Source organism: Physella acuta, unplaced genomic scaffold (assembly GCF_028476545.2).
Source record: "Physella acuta isolate Inbredline_101_S28 unplaced genomic scaffold, ASM2847654v3 ptg000615l, whole genome shotgun sequence".
Taxonomy (NCBI): domain Eukaryota; kingdom Metazoa; phylum Mollusca; class Gastropoda; family Physidae; genus Physella; species Physella acuta.
This window is the reverse complement of record NW_026732134.1, coordinates 87,000-113,977: the sequence shown is the minus strand read 5'-3', so window position 1 is coordinate 113,977 and position 26,978 is coordinate 87,000. Positions and strand designations below refer to the sequence as shown.

Sequence of the window (26,978 nt, the reverse complement as noted above, 5' to 3'; positions counted from 1 at the left end):
CATTTTCTTAAATGACCATAGATCTATAGTGCTTGCGCATTCATAAGTGTGTTTTAGTTGTGAATCGGTTTACTATACAATGTCGTGGAGCCGAGTGTGTAAGGACTAACTAGATCTATACATTCTAAAAGCATAAGTAAGTGTGCAACTTCGTTACTCAATATAGAATTAGTGTTGAAAATATACACACATCGACTATTACTAGTTTGCATGAACTATAAGATAATTAAACAGTTTAAACACGTTACAGTTGTTTAATGATCGATCGGGTAGGTCGGGTTTGTTGTCGTGAGTTTTGGACTTCTTGTAATGGCTGAATTTTGTAGATCAGGGTTAATCTACGAGATGTGGGTCTAGCATAGCTCTGACTTTCTTTATCAATTTTATTGGTAGGGTTAATTTTTTTTAGTATTTCGTTCTTCTCCTGCGATTCTTAACTTCACTATTAGTGTCTAGATCCAGTCTAGGAAATGCATTATTAATGCGAAGCTTGAATGCCATACGCCATGTTTATTCCTTGGTTTACTACACAATACTCAGTCTCGTTTGGAAGGCTCGTTTTTCCCAGGCAAGGGAAACTACTCGATAAATTGTAGCATGAGTGTAATTTCGTAATAATTGAAGTGGTATGTCGATAAAGTGGATATATTTTAAAGATAAACCATTCCGATAGTTAGTGTTTTAAAAATAACAAAGTTAACACTAATTATTATACTAATAACTTCACTAATGCGTTAGTAATAAGGGGGGGGGGGATTTTCATATTAAGAAAACTGACCTGATACTAGGCCTCTGAGGCTAATAAAAGTTTGGCATTTGGGCTAGGCCTAATTAATTAATTAATAATTAGCCTAATAATTATTAATTAGTAATTAGGGACTACTTGATGTTGATAGGCCTAACCCTAAATTAAATTATTAAAACATTTAGGCCTAGGTTTTAGCCTATTATTTCAAATGTACCCCCACTCAGCCATTGCAAAGCTAAGCTTTTTTTTAGGCCCTATACTATATAACTAAACTATACTTTGAAGACATGATTACTTGCATTTTAAATTAGGCTATACAAAGAGAGGCCTACATTTTAAAAAATGTAGGCCTAGATCTACATGCTAAAGCTAATTACTAGCATGAACCAATAGGTTCTTTTCATCACCCATTCATTTTTCCCCCTTCTTTATGTAATTAATTTTTCTGTTTAGTTTTAATTGACAACAAATACTACAATGGCTGATCCACCTATACATGGACCAGATAGGATTATGGTTTTTCGGCCAACATTTGAAGAATTCAAAGACTTTAATAAATATATTGAATATATTGAATCCTGTGGGGCACATAAGATGGGATTAGCTAAGGTAGGTCACATATTTGCAACCTTTTTATTTGAATCTTTTCTCGTACTATTAGTGCCTATGTTATGATTTTTTTTCTCCACTTGTAAGGGTTATATTTCATTTGCTTACAGTGTTTGTAGTTAAATTTATAAATAGTATTAAATAGTTCACAAATATCAAGTGCTCTTAAAAAATGTTCTAACAATTTTCAGATAATACCCCCAAAGGAGTGGGTACCAAGAAAGAAAGGCTATGATGATATAGATCTTATGATCCCTGCTCCCATAGAACAGATAGTGACAGGCCACCAGGGATTGTACACACAGTTTAATGTACAGAAGAAAGCCATGCACGTTAAAGAATTTGAAGAGCTAGCTAATTCTAAAAAGTGGGTTTGCTTTCTTATAAGATTTTTTTTTTACTTCAGTTTAACAAAAGAGTTTAGTATGACCAATAAAGTAAATAATTGGAATTTTTTGCATTTCACATAGAGATACATTTGTATGTGCACGTTAGGCAATTCTTGTCATTTTCTTTTTTAACACTGCTTTATCAATATTTGTATGCTCAGGTACCGTACTCCAAGTCATTTTGACTATGAAGATTTAGAAAGAAAATATTGGAAGAATATCAGTTTTGGTGCCGCCATATATGGAGCTGACATAAACGGTTCTATCACTGACGATGACCAGGACTACTGGAACATCAACAGATTAGGCACCATACTGGATCATGTGAAAACTGATTATGGCATTCAAATAGAGGGTGTCTGCACAGCATACCTTTACTTTGGTATGTGGAAGACAACCTTTGCGTGGCACACAGAAGATATGGACCTTTACAGTATTAACTATCTCCACTTTGGTGCCCCAAAGTCATGGTATGCCATTCCTCCTGAACATGGGCAAAGATTAGAACGCTTGGCTCAAGGTTGGTTTATTTTTTTATTTTTCATCTACATATTATTTTTGGAAGTTTAAAATGCATAATTAGGTACATCACGTTGTTTTGGCAGTAATATTAATTGTTTTGTTCTTGTTCTCAGGATTTTTCCCCACTAGTTTTAGTGAATGTTCAGCCTTCCTGCGACACAAGATGTCTTTAATTTCCCCATTTATACTTAAAAAGTACTCCATACCATTTCATAAGGTAGGTGATATATGTTGCTTATTATTTGAAGGTTTTAGAAAGTAGTTATATTTTCAGGATGTTTGTTTAAAATTTTTTTTTTAATAGATCACCCAAGAAGCAGGGGAGATAATGATAACATTTCCCTATGGCTACCATGCTGGTTACAACCATGGTTTTAACTGTGCAGAGTCTACTAACTTTGCTACAAAGAGATGGATTGAATATGGAAAACGTTGCCTGCAGGTAGATAGGATAGTGACATTGTTGTTTCTGGTAGCTATTTGGTTATAATGTTTCACAGAGAGATGCTCATAACAACCTTCACCTTTATTTTAGTGTGTGTGTAGGAGAGATGGTGTCAAGATTTCTATGGATATTTTTGTCAAGACATACCAGCCTGATCGCTATGAACTTTGGAAAGCTGGTAAAGACATAGCTCCTCACCCAGAAGGGCATAGGGATAGTAACCGGACAAACAACAGGTATATTTTTATTTCTGTTTTTTTTTCTATATTTAGTAATTCGTTTGCAATAACATTTTTAGACTTATAGGGTTGGGTTTTGTTGTCAACATTTATTTTTTAAAATTTTCATCTAAAAAAATTTATTACAAACATAATTTTTCAACATTATATTTTTAGGGTTTTAAATTATTAGTTTTTCTAGTACAGTATGATAGTTAGCAAATTTTGGTTGTTATAAATAAATATGCTTTAAAAAGTCTTAAAATATACAACTGAATATTCTAATAGAAACCAAAATGTTTTTCCTGATGATGAGAATAACTCAGTTTTTTTATTCGGTGGGATTTTTGCCACTTGACAAATTGTTTCAAAAGTTTGCGGTTGCTTGCAGGTCATCCAAGAAAAAGATTGAAGCAAATAGCTCAGGCACTGCTCATTCTAGACGTCACCCTCTGAAAGATGACTTCCCCAAGTCAAGTGTTGACCAGGTAGCTGACGTTTCTAAAAGCAAAATTAAAAGCACTAAAAAAACTAAGCAGCCTGTAAATGATTCTGAAGAGAACCCTGTTCCAAAAAAGAAAGCCAAAAGAAAAAAGGCTAATCAAGCTACAAGCGAGGATTCTGAGAAACAGAAGTGTGAGGCGTTAGTTGCTTTAAACTCTGCTCCTTCTAATTCTCAACCATCCCAAGAAGAATCCACAAAGAAACAAGTCATTGATGAATATCTGAAGCTCCCCCGACCGAAAGAAGTTGAAAATACTAAGCCGAAATTGATGACAGCGTTTCAGGAAGCTTTTCTTAAGACACTTATGCCGAATGGTGGGCCAAATTTGTTGGCAAACAGACCAGATGAGCAAAAGGCTGCTCTTAGCAAGGCGCCATATAGTTCTGTTCTCCCCCCACCACAGCATTCTACAGCCTCCGTCAACAATGGAAAAACCTGTGTATGGAGCGCCATTTACTCAACGCCAGCTCAGCTGGCTCAGGCTAGCGCCAACAAGGCAGCGAAGGGTAACTCCCCAGTTGTTGTGGATAGAAACCAGTCAGCGCAATCTGCAAGTCAGGCACCGGCAGTTGAACAGGTTAATGTGGTACCCCAGAGTACCGCAGCTGATGCTAACAAGATGCCAGCCATGAGCTACAGCCAGACTTTTTCAACTGCTGGACCAGTTGCCCCTCAAGCCAGTTACAACCCAGTTAACAGTCAATGTGTTACGACACCACATCACAGTGTTTTGTCAGGCCAGCACCATGCTGCCCCATCACAGGCTCAGATGGTCCATTCTCTACCGGGTCAAGTCAGTCAGACCGAAGCTTATCATCCTTATCCAAGTAGTGTGGCACAGCAAGCTCATGGTTCTAATGTTTCATTTCTATCTAAGTCGTCCCAGTTTTTACAAGGCACACTGAACCCCTCTTCAAACCACTCTGGATGGCTAAACCAAAATCAAGTTTCAAATAACTCTGGATGGCCTAACCAGAACCTTGTGTCAAACTCCGGATGGCCTAACCAAAACCCAGTATCAAACAGCTCAGGGTTGCCTAACCCTACAGTTCACTCAAGATGGCCTGACCAAAACCATGCTTCAAATAACTCTGGATCTTCTAATCAGAATCCCACTACAAATAATTCAGGATGGCCTAACCCTAACCAACACAGATCACCTGCTTTTAACTCTGTGATGTCTGTCCATTCCCCAAATATTTCTAGAAATCCCCCCCACCCGACTCAAGTAGCAGCTCCTAAAACTAACCCTGATCATGCAACACTGACCGTTATACACTCACCACAAGGACAACCTGGCTTAAATAAACCTGCAGGGGATTTCCAGATGATGAGAAATCAGCCCACTCAACCACACAAAGCCCCAGTCATGTCCACTGGTCAGTTTGGATTCCTACAGTATTCCCCACAACGGCAGTTCCCAAATGAAAATGTGCAGAGTCCTAGAACACAGCCCCAACTTCAGGGTGATACCAACAACTTAAAGATGACTGTAATAGCCACATCAGGGGGAACGTCTGGCGGAAGAACTGCTGTGTTCAATGGTGCTAAACCGCAACAAATGCCAAAATTAGAAGCCACTCGTCCAATGCATATCATTACATTAAATAATCCTAGTCTTTTGAGGAATTACCTTACTCCCACTACATCCTCAAACTCTATGCATTTGATCGCCAGTGGTTCTCAACATTTGCTGCCATCACAGCCCCAGAAAACCACTGGTCCTCCACAAATGTCAATGCTGCCCCAGACAGCCAATGGCCCTCCACATATGATGTCATCACAGCCCCAGACAGCTAGTGGCCCTCCACAAATGATGCAGTCACAGCCTCAGACAGCTAGTGGCCCTCCACAAATGTCAATGCTGCCCCAGACAGCCAATGGCCCTCCACATATGATGTCATCACAACCCCAGACAGCTAGTGGCCCTCCACAAATGATGTCATCACAGCCCCAGAAAGCACATCTTCAGCACAGCACAGTACCCCAGCAATTTCTGACTTCATCCCTCTCACAAAATCACCCAAAGCCAAGCAGCACAGTCCAATCAGCTCAGTTCAATCTTCCGCCCCAGTCATTTGCACAAGCCAACTCTACTCCATCTAGAATCATCACAGTCTCCCAGCCTCAAGGCCGCAGCCTCATTAGTCTACTGGGACAACCTGTTTCAAGCTCTAATCAAACAGCCACCAGCACAAACCAGCCAAGAAGCAGCACAAGCCCAGCATTTCAAATCATCAACCCCTCATCCCCATCCATCACCTTGTACAACAGCAGATTCATCCAGAACCCCTCCAAGGCTCCAGTAGCAAATCTGTTCTCTCAGCAGTCCAGCCAGCAGCCTGTCAAGCTTGTCCTCAGCCCCCACCAGCTGCTGGCCAACTACCTGAGGGGTCAGGTCATCAGTGCTCCACAACCTGGCAAGTCTGCTCCACCCCAGATACAGATATTAACAAACAGCAGCCAGAGTGCCAGTCAGGGTACTTCCACTCCCCAGAGGGCGCCACAGCAAACTTCAGACCAGCAAGCCCAGATACAAAGCATGCAGAAGATTCATAACTACTCTCATGTTGAGCAGAGCCACGCCAGACCACAACAGCCGGCAGCATCCAACGTGGTGGTCAACATGTCCCAGGGTCCCAACCTCCCCAGCACTCAGATGCCTGGTGTCTCAGTGGACGAGCGTGTCAAGCAGATCTTGGAGACGGCTAAACTCCTACAGCAGCAGCAGGTTGAGAAGCTGGTAGACAAGCCCAAACCTAAGAGGAATAGAAAGAAATCATCAGATAAAAAGCAGACTACTGTGGCCTCCACAACACCTAGCAGTGTTTCTGTGGCTGAAACTTTGCTCCAAATGGCCCATGGTAAAACCTCTGCCCCTATCTATATTCTACAAGCTCAGCACCAATCACCAGCAACGGTACTTCATGTGAATACATCAGAATCTCCCACAGAGGCACCCTACCTGTCTCCACAAATCTCAGCTCATTCATTGCAAGGCTGCCCCGTCCTCACTCCACAAACTAACATCATTCCTCAGACATCGCCTCACAATGCCACAATTCCAGAGTTGACCTCCCAGAAAGCAGTTGTTGTCCAGACTCCAAACAGTCAGCCTTTATCAAGACCCCCATCTTTATCTCCTGCACTGAGCGACAGAATGCCCATCCTGACCCCCTTCAAGAACTCCCAACCCATTGAGTCTGGCATAGTTTCCACCTCCCAGGAGTCTTTTCGCTCCAACTCCTCCCTGTCCTTATCCTCCTCGTGTAATGAAATGTTCCACACCTCCTTTGACCAGCCAGACTACAAACTAGAATCCCAGTCATCACTAGGTTCCTTTGTAGAAGCTGCCTGTGTCATTCAGGAGCCATACCTGAATGAGTCCCTGCACTCCCCTGCTTCAGACAGATCCATGGATCTTATCATTGACAGCAGCACCGCTCCAAATCCTGCCAGTTTTTTAGAGCTGGGCCCCTCACATGAAAGTCCCCCTCCAGACCAGATGAAAGCCAGAGCTCCTGAGACAGGCGAGGCAAGCGCTGTGGAGGTGCCAAGCATGTCAAGCCAGGTGAGAACGTGGCCGGGTGTGGTGTCTTGTACTCCCTCTCTAGAACCTAGCTCACATGCCCCACATCCCAGCCAATCTGACGCACTGTTTTCTTTACAGTCTCACATTCAGCCCGCTCCGCGCCAATTAATTCCTCAGCCGATTGTCACCAGTTCTCGTTTGGCACATCCCCTACCCTGTAACCCATTAACCACTGTAGACCAATTGAAGAGAGAAAGTAAAAAGAAAGTTGCTAGCTCAAGAAAGAATAAAAAAGCTGAAAGAAATTGCGTATCAAAACCTCCAGTCTTGACTTATGAAGGGTTTGGTGTTTTAGCCGAGGAAAGGAACACACCTCCACAGTTAATATCTTCTCAAGAAAGTTACCCTCGTGTCCCTAGCACCTCCCAACCTGGTGTTTTAGGTGAGCTGTCATTGAGCAAAGGTAAAAAGGTATAAGTGTTTCTGCCATCTGTGGACAGTTTTGTTTAGCCTGGTTACACAGTTGTGTTACTTTGTTCTTACTTCACCACCTCTCCATCATGACCAAATGTTTTTCTGGTTAAACAACAGCAATAGCATGCCTGCGATTTTTGTTTCACACTTGTTTAGATTTCAATGGCTCCTGTTAAAACAATTACAGCTAAAAAAAAATTTTTATCCTGTTTGTATTACTTTTAAAAGTTGTGGATCATTTTCATTTATTTGATGTTTTAGAATTTTTAAAACTTGAATGGCAAATTTTTAAAAAGTTGATCAAATTGCATCCAGTCATGTGGCCCTACTGTAGACAGCTGTCTTAATATGCTGCTCTCTGTCAAGAATGTCTTGTCTGCATGCCATTTCCAGTTTGTTACATTTGTTATTCAAGCATGAAATGATCTTAGCATCTTGATCAAATGTGTTGTATTATTTCTGTATTTGATCAACGTGTAAATTTTGTTTTTAAATTTTTTTAAAGTGTTAAATAGTGTATACAAGTTTTTTAAATTATTATTCCATTCTCAGAATTAAATCAACGTGAATGTTTTTAGCTGACTTGTATTGTTTTCCATTAAAACTTGTTCATAATTAGATGCATGTTTGTGTTATCTTAGTCTGTTCCCTTTGTGACAGGACCATTGGTCATGTGATCACATTATTTCCATTAAATATAAGATTTAAAAATTCACATATTAGCAGATATGACTAAAAAGCTTGTAAATATTATAATAAAATAGTTACTTGATGATGGTGACTTATGATTTTTATTCAATTTTTTTTTCTGTTTGCAGGCTTTGAAGCCACTTAAGAAAAGAAAAAATAACCAGAGTCCCAAAGACAGGGAGAAAAAGCATGTGAGGGACGATGAAATGTTAAGCAATAGTTGTGATAATGAAGTAGACTCTTGTAGTAGTAAACTTTGTACAGATGATTCTTTGGGACAAGTCATGTTAGGGGAACTTGAGATTGGAACTACCAAACAAAGTGAGTTGGTGTTTGTTTTGATCTTTAAGGAAAGTTTAGAAAAATGTCATTTGCCGATTGAGTTTGTTTCTTTAACTACAGCACATGAAGTGATAGCACTGTTTTGACGGTTTTTACTTTGCTAAGTCGGCTAACATTAACACAGTTTTGCAGTTAGTTGTTGGAATAGAATCTCTCTAAAGCGGCCCTTAATAATCAATCTAGTCACATTAATTGACCAAAATTATTGTGCCTTAATTTCAGACAATATCCCAATTACATTACCTGTGTAGATCAACAAAATTTGCTAATTTCAGGCAACAATCCAATCACATTACCGGTGTAGATCAACAATAATTTGCTAATTTCAGATTATATCCCAATGACATGACCTATAACACCAATTATGTGCTGTTTCAGACAACAATCCAGTGACTGTAAAGAGGATAGAAGAGCCCTGGGCAGAACACATCAGCAAACTGTGGCAGTGTGAACCCTTTGATTTTGATGCTGTCAAGCACTACAACTACACCATGTCCAGACGGCCGCCACACTGTTCCATCTGCTCTCTGTTTCAGAGATTGGATGTAAGTCATGCCTTGTGCATTCATCTCTCATCTCTGATTTTCTTCATTTAAATCATATGTAGGGATATTTTTAATTGTGTAAAAACATGTATGTACATATGTATTGACATGTCAGTAAGAACCATTGCAATAAATTGTCTAATATCCTGTACAACTAGTCAGAAAAGGAGGCTGAGCTGTGGAGTACAGCACCAGTGGAGATACCCAAGAGAAGCCTCCCCATGATACCTGAGGCATCATTTGCTATCAGTGCCACCAACAAGAAGCCAGTCTGTGATTACTCCCCACTGGATGAGGATGGTCTGAGTGCACTGTTACAGTGCCAGAAGTGCAATGTCTGTGTGCATGCCAGTAAGTAGTTGAAGGAGTGTAAGACAGAATGAGGGGGGGTGGTCCCAGCTTTGTAGAATTCCCTTCAGTAAAAGTCCAACAGTGAAAAGTTAAGGTAATGTGTAAATTAGTTTATTTGACTTGAATCTTGTTCAACTTGTAGGTTGCTATGGTGAACAGAATGGTGTATCTGTTAGCGACTGGACATGCTCTCTGTGTCAAGCGGATGGGGTGGAGGATAAGGCAAGTCCTACTTCTGTCTTATTTTCTTCCTTATGTTTATCATTCTAGTGGTAAATAGGACCATACTGTATTGTGATTTAACAACTTTAATGTATGCTAAAAACAAATTATTTTTCCTAAACAAATTATTTTGGGTTAAATATTAAATATTTGACAAGTTATTTTTTATAATCATCTTGATTATATAATCACAGTATACAAAATAAGTGTATAAAGAAAATGTGTATAATTTTATTTTGATTATGTAAGCACAGCATAGAGATGTAATAAATGTATAAAAGTATTTTCATAATTTCACTTCAGTTGTATAAGCACTGTTTAGAAATGTGAAAGTATATAAGTAAGCACAGTATAGAAATGAGAAACTATAAATAAATAAGCACAGTATAGAAATGAGAAACTGTATACATAAATAAGCACAGTATAGAAATGTGAAAATGTATAAATAAAGTGTTGATTTTGTTGCCTTTAGATCTGCCAGCTGTGCTGTCTGAGAGGGGGAGCTTTAAAGCAGACAACAGAGGGCCAGTGGGCTCACATTGTGTGTACACTGGCCATTGGTGATGCCTCATTTGTCAATGCCAGGGCAAGGGCTCCACTAGACATTTCTAAAATCACAGCTCCAAGATACAAACTGGTAAATGTTTTATCTGCTCCATCATTGTTAAAAGTTCAGTTAACCTTTCAGACCTGACAAGGTGTTGGGCAGAAGAAATACAGTTAACTTGTTTCTTGATCAAGGCATATAAAGCAATGGTATGGTCAGTATTATACCCAACCTTGTTTACTTTCCCAAACAAGAGTCTAGTACTCATCTGAGTTGGGTGGACTCAAAGAGCATTACAGACTTGTCTGATAACTAAAATTCAGAATTTTGGGTTAACAGTCAAACACCTCATACTCCATCATTATAGTTAATTGGAATTTTGTTCATCATTTTAATTTTATATTTTAAAAAATACCAGAAAGTTTATCAATTTAAAAAAATAATAATTTTTCTTTATCATAAAAGTATTTTCTAATCCCTAATGTGAAAGAAATGACTTTTAATTGACTGGACTAATGCAATGAATCCACTCTTCCTTCAGAAATGCAGCCTATGTAGTGCCATCTCCCAGAACATCTCCCACCAGACTGCTTGTGTGCAGTGCTCCTCTGGTAGGTGCACCAAGTCATTCCATGTCACCTGTGGCTACGCAGCTGGGGTCAAGTTTGAGATCAGTGAATGGCCCGTCCCAATTTACGTCTCCTGCATCAAGCACATATCCACACATCACAGACTGGAAGGCAGGCACAATGAAGAGCTGCGGGATTTGAACCAGGGGGATAAGGTGGTTGCTAAACATAAGAACCGCAGGTTTTACTGGGCCAAGGTCATCCATGTCCAGCGTAACCGGCTGTATGAAGTTGATTTTGATGATGGCTCGTTTAGCGAGGATTTACTCCCTGAAGACATTGAGGTAAACCAAATCTGTGATTAACTGCGGATCTTACGTTCTATTTAATAGTGCTTTATCTTGTGTTTGGAGATTTGACTTTAAAATTGTGTTGTTCTGTCATTTAGGGTAGGGATTGCTTGAAAGATGGTCCACCCAAGAAAGGAGAGCATGTTAAAATAAAATGGACTGATGGAGCCCTTTATGGAGCAACTTTTAGAAGGGTCAATGTGCAGGATCTTTATCTGGTGGGTGCTTTTGGTTTTCTATTAAAAAACTAATGGTTTATATCTGATGAACTTGAATGTCTGAAGGCGCTAATGTCTGTCATTTGTTTGTAGATTGAGTTTGAGGACAGCTCTCTGCTCCAGGCTAAGAGGGAGGAGCTGTGGGGGGAGACAGAGGAGCTGCCTAGATTTGTCAAAAACAAAATGGTAATTTTTGCACATTATCCCTTTTAATCTTCAAGGTCATTTCAGTCACCTAGCTCAACAAGAAGGTTTTAGGTTAATACAAAAATTGTGGTTCACATATAATTTTAGATTGTGACACATACTCTTTAAGAAATAAATTTTGATTATATTTTGGTACCATCTAGATAAAGCAGAAATAATACAAATTGTAATCAGTTTACTTTCAACATTATATCACAATTATTAGGTTGATGTGAAATGACCTGGTGGTAATTTTACCATAGCTACTTAGCATTGCAGTAAAGATCAAGTCAGTATCCCCTAGCTGACTGGGATTAGTCACAAAAACTGTACTAGTTTAAGGTGTGGGGGTTTTGTTTTTTACTCAAATCAAAACCCTAGTTTGTTGCTAGATCATTGAGTTATCTGCTGTGGATGATATGGTCCAGTTGCATATATCAAAAGTCTAGAATTCATTACCATACATCTTTGAGCTGCATTGCAAACCAATGGTAAATTCAGGATATTTCACAATTTTTTTTTCCACCATTACATACTCTGATGGGTAATTAAGGGGAAAGAAAAGCTGACTGAGCAAAGTGCTGACCACGCATTCTTTTTTTTAAAGGTCACAAAAAATGGTGAAATACCCTCAATTAACTAAATTAACCACTGGTTTGCAATGCAACTCTCTAAATTACATTCAAAGGCCTAAGATGTTATACAATCTTAGTACTGAACTCAAATTCTAGAAATATTTAGAAATGTAAAAAAAAAAAGCTAAAGCAGTTTACATTGTGGAAATAGTTCACTTGATGAACCTGGTAATTAAATCATGGCTCTAAAATTGTCTTTACTAAAACTTTCCAGTCTCTGGCCACTGACAGCAAGTTTGACTTGTTTGAAAAAAATAGTTCCCAGGTCAGCCCTGATGGGAAGAGACACAAGAAAAAGGTCAATTACAAGAAGTTGGGGAAACAAGGGGAGATCATTTGAGTCTGCTGATTGGATTGTTGTTTTTTTACTTTCTCGTATATACGAAGTATAGAGAAAGTCTTGTAATCGTGCAAAAAAAAAAAATCGAGATTTTTACAAATCTCGACGTTTCACACCTCACTGATACGGAAAAACATAATTTTGCAATCTTGTCCGTATGTCTGTGTGTCTGTGTGTCTGTGTGTCTGTGTGTCTGTCTGTCCGTGTGTAAACACGATAACTTAAGAACCGTTACAGCTAGGTTGATGAAATTTCATATATAAGTATTTTATCAAAATCGTAGATCCGTATCAACTTTTGAGCGATTTCCGATAACCGGAAGTGGTACTTTTCCTACTTTGAATTTTTCAAAAGCCTATAACTTGAGTACTATTTCAGATAGATAAATGAAATTTCATATGTAAGTAAAAGATCTAATTCTCTACCTTCTATCAAATTTTGAGTCATTTCCGTTGACTGGAAGTAGTACTTTACGCTACTTCCGATTTCTCAAAAAACTAATGTAAATTTTAAAAGTAATAATAATATTGCGCACCATTATGCGCTTTTTTATTTGGCGTTCACTTGGTGTGCAATTAATTTGTCTACGAGATTTTATTCTATTTTTAAAACTTTAAGTATTTAAAATGGATTAAAAATCATGTCTATAGCCCGAGTTCCCATCCCCTGTTATTTTATATAAGAATATTCGAGAAAGTTTAGGGGAGATCACTCCCGGTTTATTTTTTTTTTCACTGATTGAGCAATGTGATACAATTCTGTACAAATAATTTATAAACAAATTCTTCCAAATTCTGCTCTATTTTTGTGTTGATATCATTTGACAGCAAAATTTTGATTGTATGTAAAAACCCAATGTGCAGCTTTTCTTTGATTTGTACAGTTTATTGTATATGTTGATGTTGTAGAGCACTAATTTTAATCTGATTTTTTTCCCCTCAATTGTGAACCATATCTATATCATTGGTTCTAAAGATATGATTGTTACTTCCTAACTTAAATAATTACTGTACATGTTAGAATTGATAAATTGTTAAAATTAATTGCTTCCTTTTTATGCTTGAGAATTTGTATCAATAAATGTTGATAATTGTATAAGTATATATGGATTTATTTTTTTTTATTCCCACCACATTACAGACCTTAACTATTTTTCTAAACATTAAAAAAATAAGAATCTTTGTGCCTTGTTTTTTTTTATAAAGTACTGGAGTGACTAGGGGCTCAAAATAATAATAAAAAAATAAAGCTTTGAATCAAAATAATAACAGACAGATTTTATTTTGTCTAAAACATTTTAAATGAGAACCACTCATACATGAGCCAGATATGACCAGTATACTGGCCTACAACAGCATCCCCTTAACCCTTTGGTTGCTGTCTAGCTTTTGATTTTAACAGCAACAGCTATGGAGGTTAGGAAATGACTTGTGACCAGCTACTAAACCATGATAAAAAAAAACCACTGAAATTTTCATTCAGCTCAAATAACTTTCACTCCATTTACACACCAATGTGACACGCTGCTAATCCAAATCATCACAGTAGTTCCTTGTGTAGTAATGATAGGTACAGCCTCTAAACAATTCAGTGATTCTATATAAATTAATGAGTCAAAATTTACATGTCAGTACTCAGTGATGTAAAAAATTATTTTTCTTAAGTTCTGATATAAAAAAAATGCAACTACAAATGCTTAGTAATTAGTAAAATAAATTTTTATAAAAAAAAATTAGCAAAACAAAGTCGATAGAAAGGGTGAATCTAAAAAATTTGTTCAGGAATATCTTGATTTGTACAAAACTGGTGGGAGGTTTTTCTAATAAAAGATAAATTTCGGGAAAAAGGGTGCTAAATTTGAAATTATTCCAGTGATTCTTAAAAGTGTTTTCTTTTAAAGTTTTAACAAAAAACTTCAAGACACGAACAGGTTACCTACACTCAACTGAATACCACAGGTAAAATACCTGATTGTCACTGACCACTGCATCTTATACAAATCTCAAACAGGAGGGAGGGGGAGAGAAACATGGCACAACAGAGACAAAATAGCACTTGAGGATTTAAGCAAGCTTTCAAATACTACAGCACCAAAATGAAAAGGGGGGAGGAAAAAAGAAAGCAATAAAAACAGTCCTGCTTTAACAAAAACTGAAAATGAAAAAAAAATTGACAGTACAAAATGTTTCTTACAGAGTGTTATATATCCTCATCTTCGCCTTATGCATTGTCAGCAGTTGTGTTTCTTCAACATCAAGGTAAAGCGCATAACTTAAAATTCTTTACAGCACTGCCGTACAGTACAAAAAAAAAGGCATAGGGCACTTGCGTTTTTTTTTTTGAGTTAAAAAATTACATTTGAAAATAGTCAATATTACTGGCAATTGCAAATTTAAAAGAAAAAAAAGAACTAATGATGTATTATATGGGATGACAACATAATTGTAGATTAACACAAAACCCACCAGCACATTAACAATTTTAATGGCAATTAAAAGCCAGAAGGCAATTGAAGGGGAGGGGGTTACAGAGCATCAAGCATTGTCAAAAATTTCTATTTATTGAAGCATTTTACATATAATACATGATGATGAATACACTAGTGAAGAATGTTTACATTTGCATCATGGACAGTCTCCATTTCAATCATTTATTATACAAAAACTGCATGGCTATACACGTAACATGAAAAGATGAAATAAACGTCCACTGACGCAGTTGTACCAATTTACGGATACATCATCATCCATTGACACAACTACTGCTTGTGGTACATCAACATTTACCAGTTTTGCTGCTGAACAAAGGGGGGATATTATTCTCACTTGACAATGAAAAATATATGGAAAACAACTTCTCAATCTGGTGAAGACTTAAGGTAGAACATCATTTGTTGAATTAAGTTTAACAAGTTTTCATTTTTTGTTGAATTTCATACATTTTGATTGTCAAAGTCTAAATGCACCACTTATAAACGCGCCTGATGCTAAATAATAAAAAAAAACATAATTTTTTAAAATGTTTATTTATAGTCCATCAGGCAATTTCAAAACAATTGGGATTTTTGTTAATTTTTTTTGTCATGGTCAAAAATAATATTCTTCAACTATAGACTAGTGTAAAATTAAACAAAATAAAAACAGTTCATTATTTTTTTTTAATTTATTTCTTAAAATTTCCTACATACATTTTAGACAGTAGCCAGCAGTAACCAAACAATTTTTTTTTTATAAATCTGTAATTTACACGTTTCCCTGGCAATGATAAACTAAGCTTGTGAGTATTCATTTTAAAATAATTTGCATTTTTTTTAAGAAGTTGAAGCAATCATAAATTTATGATTACTTAAACTAAGTACAGACTAACCATGAATTATTGATGAATGGATGTTGCTGCTAATCTTGGGGATTTAATTCTTAAAATTATATTCAGCGAGAAATAGATAATTTGAGAAAATGAGATTAATATAAGAAACATAACGCTCTGAAATAAAAGCTTGATTATCATGCATAATTAACTCTGAATCCAATTTTCAACTAAATTTAACTGGCAAAACAATTTTTTTTAAAATAAACAAACAAGTATTCCAGTAAAAATGACAAGACACCTGATCAATTCTTTGTTATTTATTATGTCATTTGTAGTGGGCAGCTTAACAAAGAGGCTGTTGTTTTTTTTTTTAGATTTTTAGTTTTCACAGACATTATGCAAACAGTGATGACATTCAAAGTACATCTTGTGGATGTTACATTTTATAAGTCTTTTTGTTCGCAAAAGTTATCTAAAACCACACCTACGCTACGATCACGCCAATCAATATCACCTATGATCAATGTGATTACTTTCCACATCAATACATTACCCCAAAATTCCCCAGTCCCTTCAAAGACCAAGGAAAATATCTACAAAACATTAGCCAAAGTAAAATTTACTTTTTGACTTAACTGGCATAATAATGTAACATTTCCTGGCCAGGGGAGTGAATCTAAGTTGTTCCAGGAGGAGTGGAATATTGTCAGCTTTAGAATTATGTCCCCTGCTAGACCACACTATGGGTCTACACAAATAGTGGGAGGGATTTCTCTTGCAATGTAGAGAGAAAAAACAAACTAGTATCATGTCAAAGGCTGAAATCATAAAACTAGATGGATGATCTTTATAAAAAAAACAAAATAAAAATAAGCCTTTTAGAGACAAAAAAATCATCGACCTCCATGAAACTGAGTCAAGCTGTTAGCACTTTTAAAAAAAGAATCTATCAGTTAGTAAATACTGTGAAACTATTTCAACTCTAAATAAACTGTTCTATATTCTAAGAATTTGCTCAATTTCATAGCACTTTTTTTTATAATCATGAAAACAAAATTTTCTTTTTAATGTGTCAGTAAATTTTCAACTGCTGCCTTTAAATTAATGTTGGGTCCGTCAATGTTTAATTAAAATCTGTGAAAATTCCAGGTCACTCATTATAAAACAGAACATAAGGGGAAATAAATGGGTAATTAAAAAATTAGCTCCCCTGAATAAACCTTGTCACCATTGTTCAGGACATTCTGTAATGCCCTCATGCCATTAAACCAAACAAAGAACACACATGATTTATCTGCCCTTGAGGAGAGCCACATACATACATACATAAATATACAAATATAGTAGCCCCCCAATACTCAATTTTCTTATTCAAATATTGCTGTAAAAACAGTGAAAATCTACTTCCTCATGCACAAAAAAAAAACCTGACTAAAAAGGGCTAACAATGCAGACAGCCAGTCTTAAAGTAGACTCAAAAAAAAATAAACTTTACTCCCATCTACTCTTCTGGTAATAGCAAGCTTGTTTTCCCCCACAAATTTATTTATAATATATACACATCAACGTGCAAGATGAGTCTCAATGTAGGACCAGAGCGTGTACAATCAGACTTGAAAGCTCCCGTAGGAAGAAAGAATTTGTGTATACAGAGTTAATGTCCCTAGTTCTTGTCAAGGCTTGTGAAACCTGGGCAGGAAGAAATCAAGGAATTAGCATGGGATAGTGTTAAGTTTTACTGGATAATGACAAGTTTAATTAGCATGAGATAGTGACAAGTTCAACTACACTGGGAAAACACCAACACGTACAACTTACCGTGTTAAATGCCTACTCTGCTCATGTACGTCCATTTCTTTACTCTTGAATTCATTTAATTCTTTACGAATAGCAGCCTGAAATAGACCATTTCTTTAGTTATATAAAGTCACTAGGCTTAAAGCCAGTTCAATTTTCTTAAATTTACTAGATATACTGAGTAATGTACCAACCACACTATCACCTGTACCAACCACAATACCACTTGTACACACTTATGCACCAACCACATGTACTAGTAATGTACCAACCCCACTACTGCCTGTACCAAGTAATGTACCAGCCCCACTACCACCTGCACCAACCCCACTACCACCTGTACCAACCCCCACTACCACCTGTACCAAGTAATGTACCAACCCCCACTACCACCTGTACCAAGTAATGTACCAACCCCCACTACCACATGTACCCAGTAATGTACCAACCCCCACTACCACCTGTACCAAGTAATGTACCAACCCCCACTACCACCTGTACCAAGTAATGTACCAACCCCCACTACCACCTGTACCAAGTAATGTACCAACCCCACTACCACCTGTACCAACCCCCACTACCACCTGTACCAACCCCCACTACCACCTGTACCAAGTAATGTACCAACCCCCACTACCACCTGTACCAAGTAATGTACCAACCCCCACTACCACCTGTACCAAGTAATGTACCAACCCCACTACCACCTGTACCAACCCCCACTACCACCTGTACCAACCACCCTACTACCTGTACCAACCACGTGTACCCAGTATTGTACCAACCCCACTACCACCTATACCAACCACCCTATCCCCCTGCCCTACCTTATCCTTGGGTGTGAGTTTGGTCCATGGTTTGTCTGCTCGTCTGTCATATTCATGTGCATCAGTAACCTCAACATAATCACTAAAGTCGATAATTTTTCTCTCTCTTAGCTCTTCTATACTGGGCCGAAAGCTGAGCTGTAATGGTGAGAAGAAATCATGTCAAGGTACAACTAGCATCAACATACAACGTAATGCCTAGCATCAACATACAATTTGATGTCTAACATAAATAAAAACATGTCAAACATCAAAATACAACTTGATGTCTAACACCAACATACCATTTGAAATCAAACACAACATACAACTTCATGTCTAACATCAACATACAATTTGATATCAAACACAAACATACAACTTAATGTCAAACATCAACATATATCTTGATGTCCAACGCTGACAAACATGTATACATATTTAATACAATGTTACATCACAAAAGGGCTACGTTAAAAATGCCCTTTTATCTATTCAAAACTTATTTATTAAGTAATATTCTCACACACCCTTTTTTCATGCATACAAGTCCACATTTTAAAGACCTTTTTATATTTCACTAAATTATTACAAGGCACTCTTCTTATGAAACTTATAAAATAACCTTTTAAAAACATGCCTAATTTTTTATTTTATCATTGATATAATGTGTGTGAACAACTTGCTAACAAAACCCTCCCACAGTGACAAACACCACCAAGTACCAGACAACTGAGCTAAGACTTTGGCTGTCACTACAAAACTCTGAAGTAAACTCAATAAAGATTCTCGAATACAGAAAGTTTCTTGCATTTGAGCATTTGCAAACATTGTCTTGAGATGGTTTTAATGATAAAATTCAGCTTACCTTCCGGAGTAGATATCTCTTTTTCCTTTCTTTCTCCGCCATAGCTTCATCAATGGATTGTTCTATTAAAGTTAAAAAAAAACATTACAGCATTGTGGTTGTTCTATTCAGGTAAAAAAAAAACAAATAGATCAGTGTGTTTGTTCCATCAAATCTCAATTAAAATATTTAGTTGTTAATTTTTGTAGAGAATTTTTCTCTAAAAACATTGACTAAAACAAACAACTGTGACAAGAAATGGAACTTACGATGTAGAATATTTCTACTCTCTAACTCTTCTTGGGTTGGTCTTTGGCTCAGGCGCCTGAAAACAGAAAAAATTAAAACCAACTCAAATTTTAATTCCTTCACCGAGCTAATTAAATTGGTTTACTAAAACTTGGGGAGTAGTTTTTACCTTGTAAGTTTGGACCCTATGTGGGAATATTTACTTTATGTTTGTTATTTGGGAATGTTAACCTTGTAAATTTGCTATGTGGGAATGTTTACCTTGTAAATTTGCTATGTGGGAATGTTTACCTTGTAAGTTTGGACCCTAAATGTTAATGTTTACCTTGTAAGTTTGGACCCTATGTGGAAATGTTTACCTTGAAAGTTTGGACCCTATGTGGAAATTTTTACCTTGTAAGTTTGGACCCTAAATGTTAATGTTTACCTTGTAAGTTTGGACCCTAGGTGGGAATGTTTACCTTGTAAGTTTGGACCCTATTGCTTCTCTCAACTCCTTTTTCTCGTTCTCTGATTGAGCTGGAATGATATTTTTGGCCACCAGTTCATTTTTGGAGGGTCGACTCTCCAGAAACCTGGCCAGACTGTCATTTCTTGCCACTTTGGCAGCTAGTGAATCTGGAAACATGTCAACAATATTTGATGCCTCCAAAACAAAATGGCTGACAAATTTCAAACTGAATGGGGTCAATCAGTCTTTAAAAAGTGTTCACTAATCATCCACGGTTGTTAATGAGAAAAGTGTTCACTAATTGGATGGAAGATTTGAGAGAATCAACTTACTTGGATCGTAGTCATCTCTGTATTTGATCTCATCATCCTCGGAGTCTGAGTCGGCAGCAGAGTAATCAGGTGGATTACTGATCTCAACTGTTGGGGGGTTAATGTTTTCTTTATCATTCTCTTTGTCAGCCCTGGAAATATTTGGGTAAACAATCAACAAATTATTGTATTGAAACATCTGTCTGGCTATTCAACAAACTTTTATACTGAAACATTTGTATGGCTATTCAACAAACTATTATACTGAAACATTTGTATGGCTATTCAACAAACTATTATACTGAAACATTTGTATGGCTATTCACAAACTATTGCATTGAAACCTGTCTGGCTATTCAACAAACTATTGTATTGAAACATGTCTGGCTATTCAACAAATAATTAAACATCTGTGTCTGATTATGCAACAAACTTTTGTATTGAAACATCTGTGTCTGGTTATGCAACAATGTATTGTATTGAAACATCTGTGTCTGGTTATGCAACAAACTATTGTATTGAAACATCTACATCTAGCCATGCAAGAAATGAGCGTACATGTTATTTTGTATAGTGACCCGAGGGCGAGGTGTAGGTCGGGGAGCCACCGCAGGTGTAGCCTGGGGGGTGAGGAGGGCTGGGGTGCCCTCCATATGTCTGGGTGCTTGAGGCAGCAGGGGTGGAGCTGGTGGCACCCCACAGTTACTGGCACTAGATGAAAAGGTGGGGCCGGCCCCAGGGGTGGGGCTTGGACTGGCCCTACTGGTGTCCAACGGCCTGGCTGTCCATGTTGTTGAAGTGGCTCCTGTAATTAAAAAAACAAATTAAACAAATTACTTCAGTAACTAATTCTTAAGACATTTTAATTTTATACAAAGCACAATAAAAAAATTTTTAAAAATTAAATAAGAATAAGATAAATAAGAACCCGTTCAAATAACAACAATAAAAAAGGCAAAGCTATGCAAATTTGGACCAAACTTTAATGAAACAAGAAAAATGAAACTTGTTAGTAAATGCATAGGTTTTTTTTAAAAAAACCTTCATTCAATATTAAGTCAGGTTAGTCAAAAACTGTGGTTTAGTTTTCAAATATATCAGAAACAAGAAGTTATAAATAAGATGCTGGTAATTTTAGAAATGCAAGCTCAAACTGTCTTTTATAAACTCAACATTCCAGCTTTTTAAATTTAGAGATGAAATGCAACACATTAATTGATAAATATTTTAGATGTTGGAAATCGCACATTATTAAAACAGGTTAGAAAAAAAAAAGTTGTAAATTTGCATGAGCAATGAAAATTTCCCAGTCGGGGCAAAATATTTTTTTTAAGTTGACCAGCACACCTGAGGCTGCTGATGACTTCTTGAGTGCGGATTTCTGTGGCTTTTTGGTCAGGTCAGGCTCGCTGGCTAGGACAGCTTCGTAGGGAGACTGGGGGTTGATCAGACCTGGGTCAATCACATACTTGTTGAGCATATCGCTACCTTCCTCATCCTCTTCATTATCACTGTCCTCACGGTCCGAGTGGTAATCTTGAGGAGCTGGCAAGACAAGGATAAAGGGTTAGTACATAGGTCATAACAGAGAAATAGAGGGCTAGTACATGGGTCATATGGAATCTAACAGAGAGGTAGAGGGTTAGTACATTATAGGTCATATGGAATCTAACAGAGAAATAGAGGGCTAGTACATAGGTCATATGGAATTTAACAGAGAAATAAAGGGATAGTACATAGGTCATATGGAATCTAACAGAAATAGAGGGCTAGTACAAAGGTCATATGGAATCTAACAGAGAAATAGAGGGCTAGTACATAGGTCATATGGAATCTAACAGAGAAATAGAGGGCTAGTACATAGGTCATATGGAATCTAACAGAGAAATAAAGGGCTAGTACATAGGTCATATGGAATATAACAGAATCTAACCAAGAGAATCAAATGATGAGCTAACAAAGAGAATAAAAGTAAGTGGATAAAATTAGATGAGATAGATGGGGCCGGCTATGAGATGAGGGCCAACAAACAATGCAAAGTTAACAAAAGGGATTAAGAGCTTACAAAACAAAGAGAACACACAGGGTGAACATACAAACACGGACTAAAATCACCATCATCACATACACTACAACCCAATTACAGCACACAAAACATAAAAGATTTATGTCCAAAACGTACTCAAACACTAACCCCACCCCCACACACACACCACAACCAACCCCTTAATATTCTAGTTCTAAACCACACAAAAACACAGTACCTCACTAACCCATCCTCCTTACCCCTAATTAACCTCATCCCCACCCAACAAACTAAAGTTTAAACACACACACACATATACATACACACATACATCCATCCATCCGTCCGTCCGTCCGTCCATCCATCCATACATACATACATACATACATACATACATACATACATACATACATACACACACAACATAAACGTGTACATAGGTCATATGAAGTCTAACAGAGAAATAAAGGGCTAGTACATAGGTCATATGGAATATAACAGAATCTAACCAAGAGAATCAAATGATGAGCTAACAAAGAGAATAAAAGTAAGTGGATAAAATTAGATGAGATAGATGGGGCCGGCTATGAGATGAGGGCCAACAAACAATGCAAAGTTAACAAAAGGGATTAAGAGCTTACAAAACAAAGAGAAAAGATGGAAATGATACATCAACTCATACAACAAAACAAAATTGGAGCACAAACAGTAAAAAAAAAAAAGAAGGTAGGAAAAAAAATGGTAGCAGCCAAAAATGTGAGGCGCTAAAAAAAAAGTGGCAAGTCAGAGCAGGTGGTGTACATACCTACAGCTTTAACTTTAAAAATGCCAACAGGCATTGAACCAGGGAAAACTTGCTTCATTATTTTAACTATAAAAATCTTGTTGAATTTTTGCTGGCTCCTTGTGCTCAGGTATACAAATTGTGTTTGTGTGTGTGTGTGTGGGGGGGGGGGGGGGTATGAAAACCAACGCAGTCAAATTGTAGATGACAGACACATGTAAGACAATGAATATTACAACTGTACAAAGAAAGGGTAAGACTTGAAGCTGGGATGCAGGGGATTAAACTAATTGTTGGAGATTGGGGATTTAGATTAACAATGTCTGGTGTCAGGGTGAGGGTAAAAGACAGGTAGTCCAGGTGTGAATAACAGGTGAGTGGGACTAAATTATGGGCGTGGATTTTAGGAGACAGTGGATGTATGTGGGGGTGGGCAGTGGTCAACTGGAGTTATGAGACCAGGTGGATTGAGGTGTGTGGAAGGTGTATTGGAAGTGAATGTTAGTGGTAGTCTATCAAATGATATCTTTTAGTTAGAGCCTGTCATATGAACAAGAAGAAACATGAAGCATTTGTGCTAAGTGTTAAATAAACTCTGTTTACATTGGGAAAAAATCTCTTCAAGGTGTTGTGGCCTTTCTAATTAAGTGAAATCTTGCTAGAGGTGGACCAAATCACTGACACAGCACAAAAGAATTGCTGACAAGCAGAGATTTGAACAAGCTTAAACATCAGTGTTTACATTCAATGTTTTCTACATAGCACTGATACAAGCTACCAGTCTACAGTTACATATGTAACTAGATGTGTAAGGAAATATGTAATGTATATAAATATGTAGGGTAATATGTAGTATCATAGCATGTTAGGGTAATATGTAATGTTTTTAAAATGTGTAGCGTAATATGCAGTATCAAAATGTGTAGGGTAATACCTAATGTATCAAATGTGTAGGATGTAATGGATCAAAACACTATATGAATTTATGCACTGTGAAATAGTCAATTACAGGGAATGAAAAGATAGGAAAATATCAAGTAGCCAACATTTATACGTGTACCTCTGCTAAACTTAATTCAGCAACAAATGGCGTATGGTGAGTGAAAGCAGACTAGCAACATCAACAATTAAATATAAACAACTTTTGGTGCATGAAAGCATGGTAGTGAAGGCATGAATTATAATCATGTGTTGGTGCATACAAGCAGGACAGTTAATGAATGAATTGGTGTCTATAAGCACACAACAGTATTGTAAGTATAAAATACTAAAGAAAATAAACTGCACTGCGTGTCTATAGCACACAACAGTATTGCAAATATAAAATACTAAAGAAAATAAACTGCACTGCGTGTCTATAGCACACAACAGTATTGTAAGTATAAAATACTAAAGAAAATAAACTGCACTGCGTGTCTATAAGCACACAACAGTATTGTAAGTATAAAATACTAAAGAAAATAAATGGCACTGCGTGACAGCAGGACAGCCTTTTATGCAGGACCTGCCTGTAATACAGGTATTGCCTGCCTGTAATGCAGGTATTATTACCTGCCTGTAATGCAGGTATTATTACCTGCCTGTAACGCAGGTATTACCACCTGCCTGTGACACAAGTATCCCCACCTGCCTGTGACAGGTATCCCCACCTGCCTGTGACAGGTATCCCCACCTGCCTGTGACACAGGTATCCCCACCTGCCTGTGACACAAGTATCACCACCTGCCTGTGATGCAGGTATCCCCACCTGCCTGTGACAAATCACCACCTGTCTGAGCCTCACCTACTGGCTGGAATGATACAGGGAGTCTCCCTCCAGGGACCATCTCTGGTGCCACCTGCGCCAGCGCTTCCGTGTACTTGGGGGGTGGCGGATGGTTCATGACCTCCCTGGTCTGGACAGAGGGACTGGGGCATCTTGGGGGTACAATAATGGGTCGCGCTTGGGCTGATGAAGCTATAGAGCCTGCAACACAGGGGTCAAACAGTTAGGTTTGTGGGACAGAGGTATGAAAACATTCACGTCACATTACGGCAAAAATTTAGTTTCAACAATAAATTAGTCACATGTCAACTAATCTCATTGTAAGCCTGGTCAAGTCAGGAACTTAAAATTTATGATTTGAGTTCTAACCCCGCATTTACACTTGCAAAATGTATACTATATTTCTAGAAAAAACAACTTTGCAATAAGTGAGTAGGCCCCCTATCATGTTTGAATAAAATTAACTTACAGCAAAGTTTTTTTCTAGACGTGTATAGAATACATGTCGCAAGTGTAAAGTCTGTGTTAAACTGAGTCAGAGTATACTGCAAACTTCATTTAAAGGTAGAAAATATTAAGCTTATTTTATGTTATGCTATCTACATTTAATGGTCATAGAATTATTGTATCAAATTAAAAAAACTCCACTTGAAGACAGCCATTTACCTGCATTATTTATATTAGATGTGACTACATTCAATGGGCATACAATTATTGTATCAAATTAAAATAAAACTCCACTTGAAGACATCAATTTACCTGCATTATTTATATTAGATGTGACTTCGGCCTGAGTTGTGACTGTGGGCAGTATAACAACAGGGCTGGCTGGCGGTGCCGCTGGGGCCCAGCTGGAGGAGTTTGTTGTGGATGAAGGGGCTGAGGTGGTGGTGGCCCCCACAACTACGGTAGGGGCTGAACTAGCAACAATGGTGGGGGCCAGGCTATCCCCCACAGAGTTCTGACCATCTTTCTTCAGCACGCTACCGCTAATCTCATGGTTTTTGTTCAGTTCTGTGTCCGGCTGCCTTTCTTCCTCGCTTTCCTTCAATGTTTCTGAAAGAGGCAAGTGTGAGTAGAGGAGTCAGGCAAGTGTGAGTAGAGGAGTCAGGTAAGTGTGGGTAGAGGAGTCAGGCAAGTGTGAGTAGAGGAGTCAGGCAAGTGTGAGTAGAGGAGTCAGGCAAGTGTGGGTAGAGGAGTCAGGCAAGTGTGAGTAGAGGAGTCAGGTAAGTGTGAGAAGAGGAGTCAGGCAAGTGTGAGTAGAGGAGTCAGGCAAGTGTGGGTAGAGGAGTCAGGCAAGTGTGGGTAGAGGAGTCAGGCAAGTGTGAGTAGAGGAGTCAGGTAAGTGTGAGAAGAGGAGTCAGGCAAGTGTGAGTAGAGGAGTCAGGCAAGTGTGAGTAGGAGTCAGGCAAGTGTGGGTAGAGGAGTCAGGCAAGTGTGAGAAGAGGAGTCAGGCAAGTGTGAGTAGAGGAGTCAGGCAAGTGTGGGTAGAGGAGTCAGGTAAGTGTGGGTAGAGGAGTCAGGTAAGTGTGGGTAGAGGAGTCAGTAGAGGAGTCAGGCAAGTGTGGGTAGAGGAGTCAGGTAAGTGTGGGTAGAGGAGTCAGGTAAGTGTGGGTAGAGGAGTCAGGTAAGTGTGGGTAGAGGAGTCAGTAGAGGAGTCAGGCAAGTGTGGGTAGAGGAGTCAGGCAAGTGTGGGTAGAGGATTCAGAAGAGGAGTCAGGCAAGTGTGGGTAGAGGAGTCAGGTAAGTGTGGGTAGAGGAGTCAGGTAAGTGTGGGTAGAGGAGTCAGTAGAGGAGTCAGGCAAGTGTGGGTAGAGGAGTCAGGTAAGTGTGGGTAGAGGAGTCAGGTAAGTGTGGGTAGAGGAGTCAGGTAAGTGTGGGTAGAGGAGTCAGTAGAGGAGTCAGGCAAGTGTGGGTAGAGGAGTCAGGCAAGTGTGGGTAGAGGATTCAGAAGAGGAGTCAGGCAAGTGTGGGTAGAGGAGTCAGGTAAGTGTGGGTAGAGGAGTCAGGTAAGTGTGGGTAGAGGAGTCAGTAGAGGAGTCAGGCAAGTGTGGGTAGAGGAGTCAGGCAAGTGTGGGTAGAGGAGTCAGGCAAGTGTGGGTAGAGGAGTCAGGTAAGTGTGGGTAGAGGAGTCAGGCAAGTGTGGGTAGAGGAGTCAGGTAAGTGTGGGTAGAGGATTCAGAAGAGGAGTCAGGC

The 26,978-nt window shown here is 38.1% G+C and overlaps 2 protein-coding genes across 12 annotated transcripts in view; one reads left to right on the top strand and one right to left on the bottom strand.

Annotated features, from left to right (window-relative positions):
• The first annotated feature begins 367 nt into the window (after positions 1 to 367).
• On the top strand, positions 368 to 12,465 carry LOC131947903 (mucin-4). Its single transcript, XM_059309292.1, has 18 exons — positions 368 to 389; positions 1,202 to 1,357; positions 1,549 to 1,724; positions 1,908 to 2,266; positions 2,382 to 2,485; positions 2,573 to 2,710; positions 2,804 to 2,949; positions 3,323 to 7,007; positions 7,107 to 7,439; positions 8,261 to 8,453; positions 8,853 to 9,019; positions 9,178 to 9,370; positions 9,513 to 9,592; positions 10,065 to 10,229; positions 10,681 to 11,052; positions 11,157 to 11,276; positions 11,370 to 11,462; positions 12,312 to 12,465. Exons 2-18 carry the CDS (start codon positions 1,226 to 1,228, stop codon positions 12,435 to 12,437), a joined length of 6,582 nt encoding a protein of 2,193 aa, XP_059165275.1. The 5' UTR covers positions 368 to 389; positions 1,202 to 1,225; the 3' UTR covers positions 12,438 to 12,465.
• Positions 12,466 to 13,693: 1,228 nt separating this feature from the next.
• LOC131947908 (phosphatase and actin regulator 1) overlaps positions 13,694 to 26,978 on the bottom strand; it is a 69,693-nt gene continuing 56,408 nt past the window's right edge. For all 11 annotated transcript variants that reach the window (XM_059309303.1, XM_059309305.1, XM_059309299.1 and 8 more), the window contains 11 exons: positions 25,542 to 25,838; positions 24,801 to 24,983; positions 21,555 to 21,752; positions 20,766 to 21,012; positions 20,229 to 20,359; positions 19,907 to 20,063; positions 19,466 to 19,521; positions 19,218 to 19,279; positions 18,371 to 18,508; positions 17,565 to 17,641; positions 13,694 to 17,435 (listed from right to left, as the gene is read on the bottom strand). In XM_059309303.1, coding sequence (XP_059165286.1) covers positions 17,420 to 17,435; positions 17,565 to 17,641; positions 18,371 to 18,508; positions 19,218 to 19,279; positions 19,466 to 19,521; positions 19,907 to 20,063; positions 20,229 to 20,359; positions 20,766 to 21,012; positions 21,555 to 21,752; positions 24,801 to 24,983; positions 25,542 to 25,838 — 1,562 coding nt within the window. In that variant the 3' untranslated portion in view covers positions 13,694 to 17,419. The remainder of the gene's footprint in view (positions 17,436 to 17,564; positions 17,642 to 18,370; positions 18,509 to 19,217; positions 19,280 to 19,465; positions 19,522 to 19,906; positions 20,064 to 20,228; positions 20,360 to 20,765; positions 21,013 to 21,554; positions 21,753 to 24,800; positions 24,984 to 25,541; positions 25,839 to 26,978) is intronic.

Bases quoted from the DNA above. Each gene is read 5' to 3' on its own strand.
- LOC131947903 (XM_059309292.1), top strand. From the start codon at position 1,226: ATGGCTGATCCACCTATACATGGACCAGATAGGATTATGGTTTTTCGG. The intron at 2,486-2,572 runs GTAGGTGATATA...TTTTTTTAATAG, and splicing joins ACTCCATACCATTTCATAAG to ATCACCCAAGAAGCAGGGGA. The intron at 9,371-9,512 runs GTAAGTAGTTGA...TTCAACTTGTAG, and splicing joins CAATGTCTGTGTGCATGCCA to GTTGCTATGGTGAACAGAAT.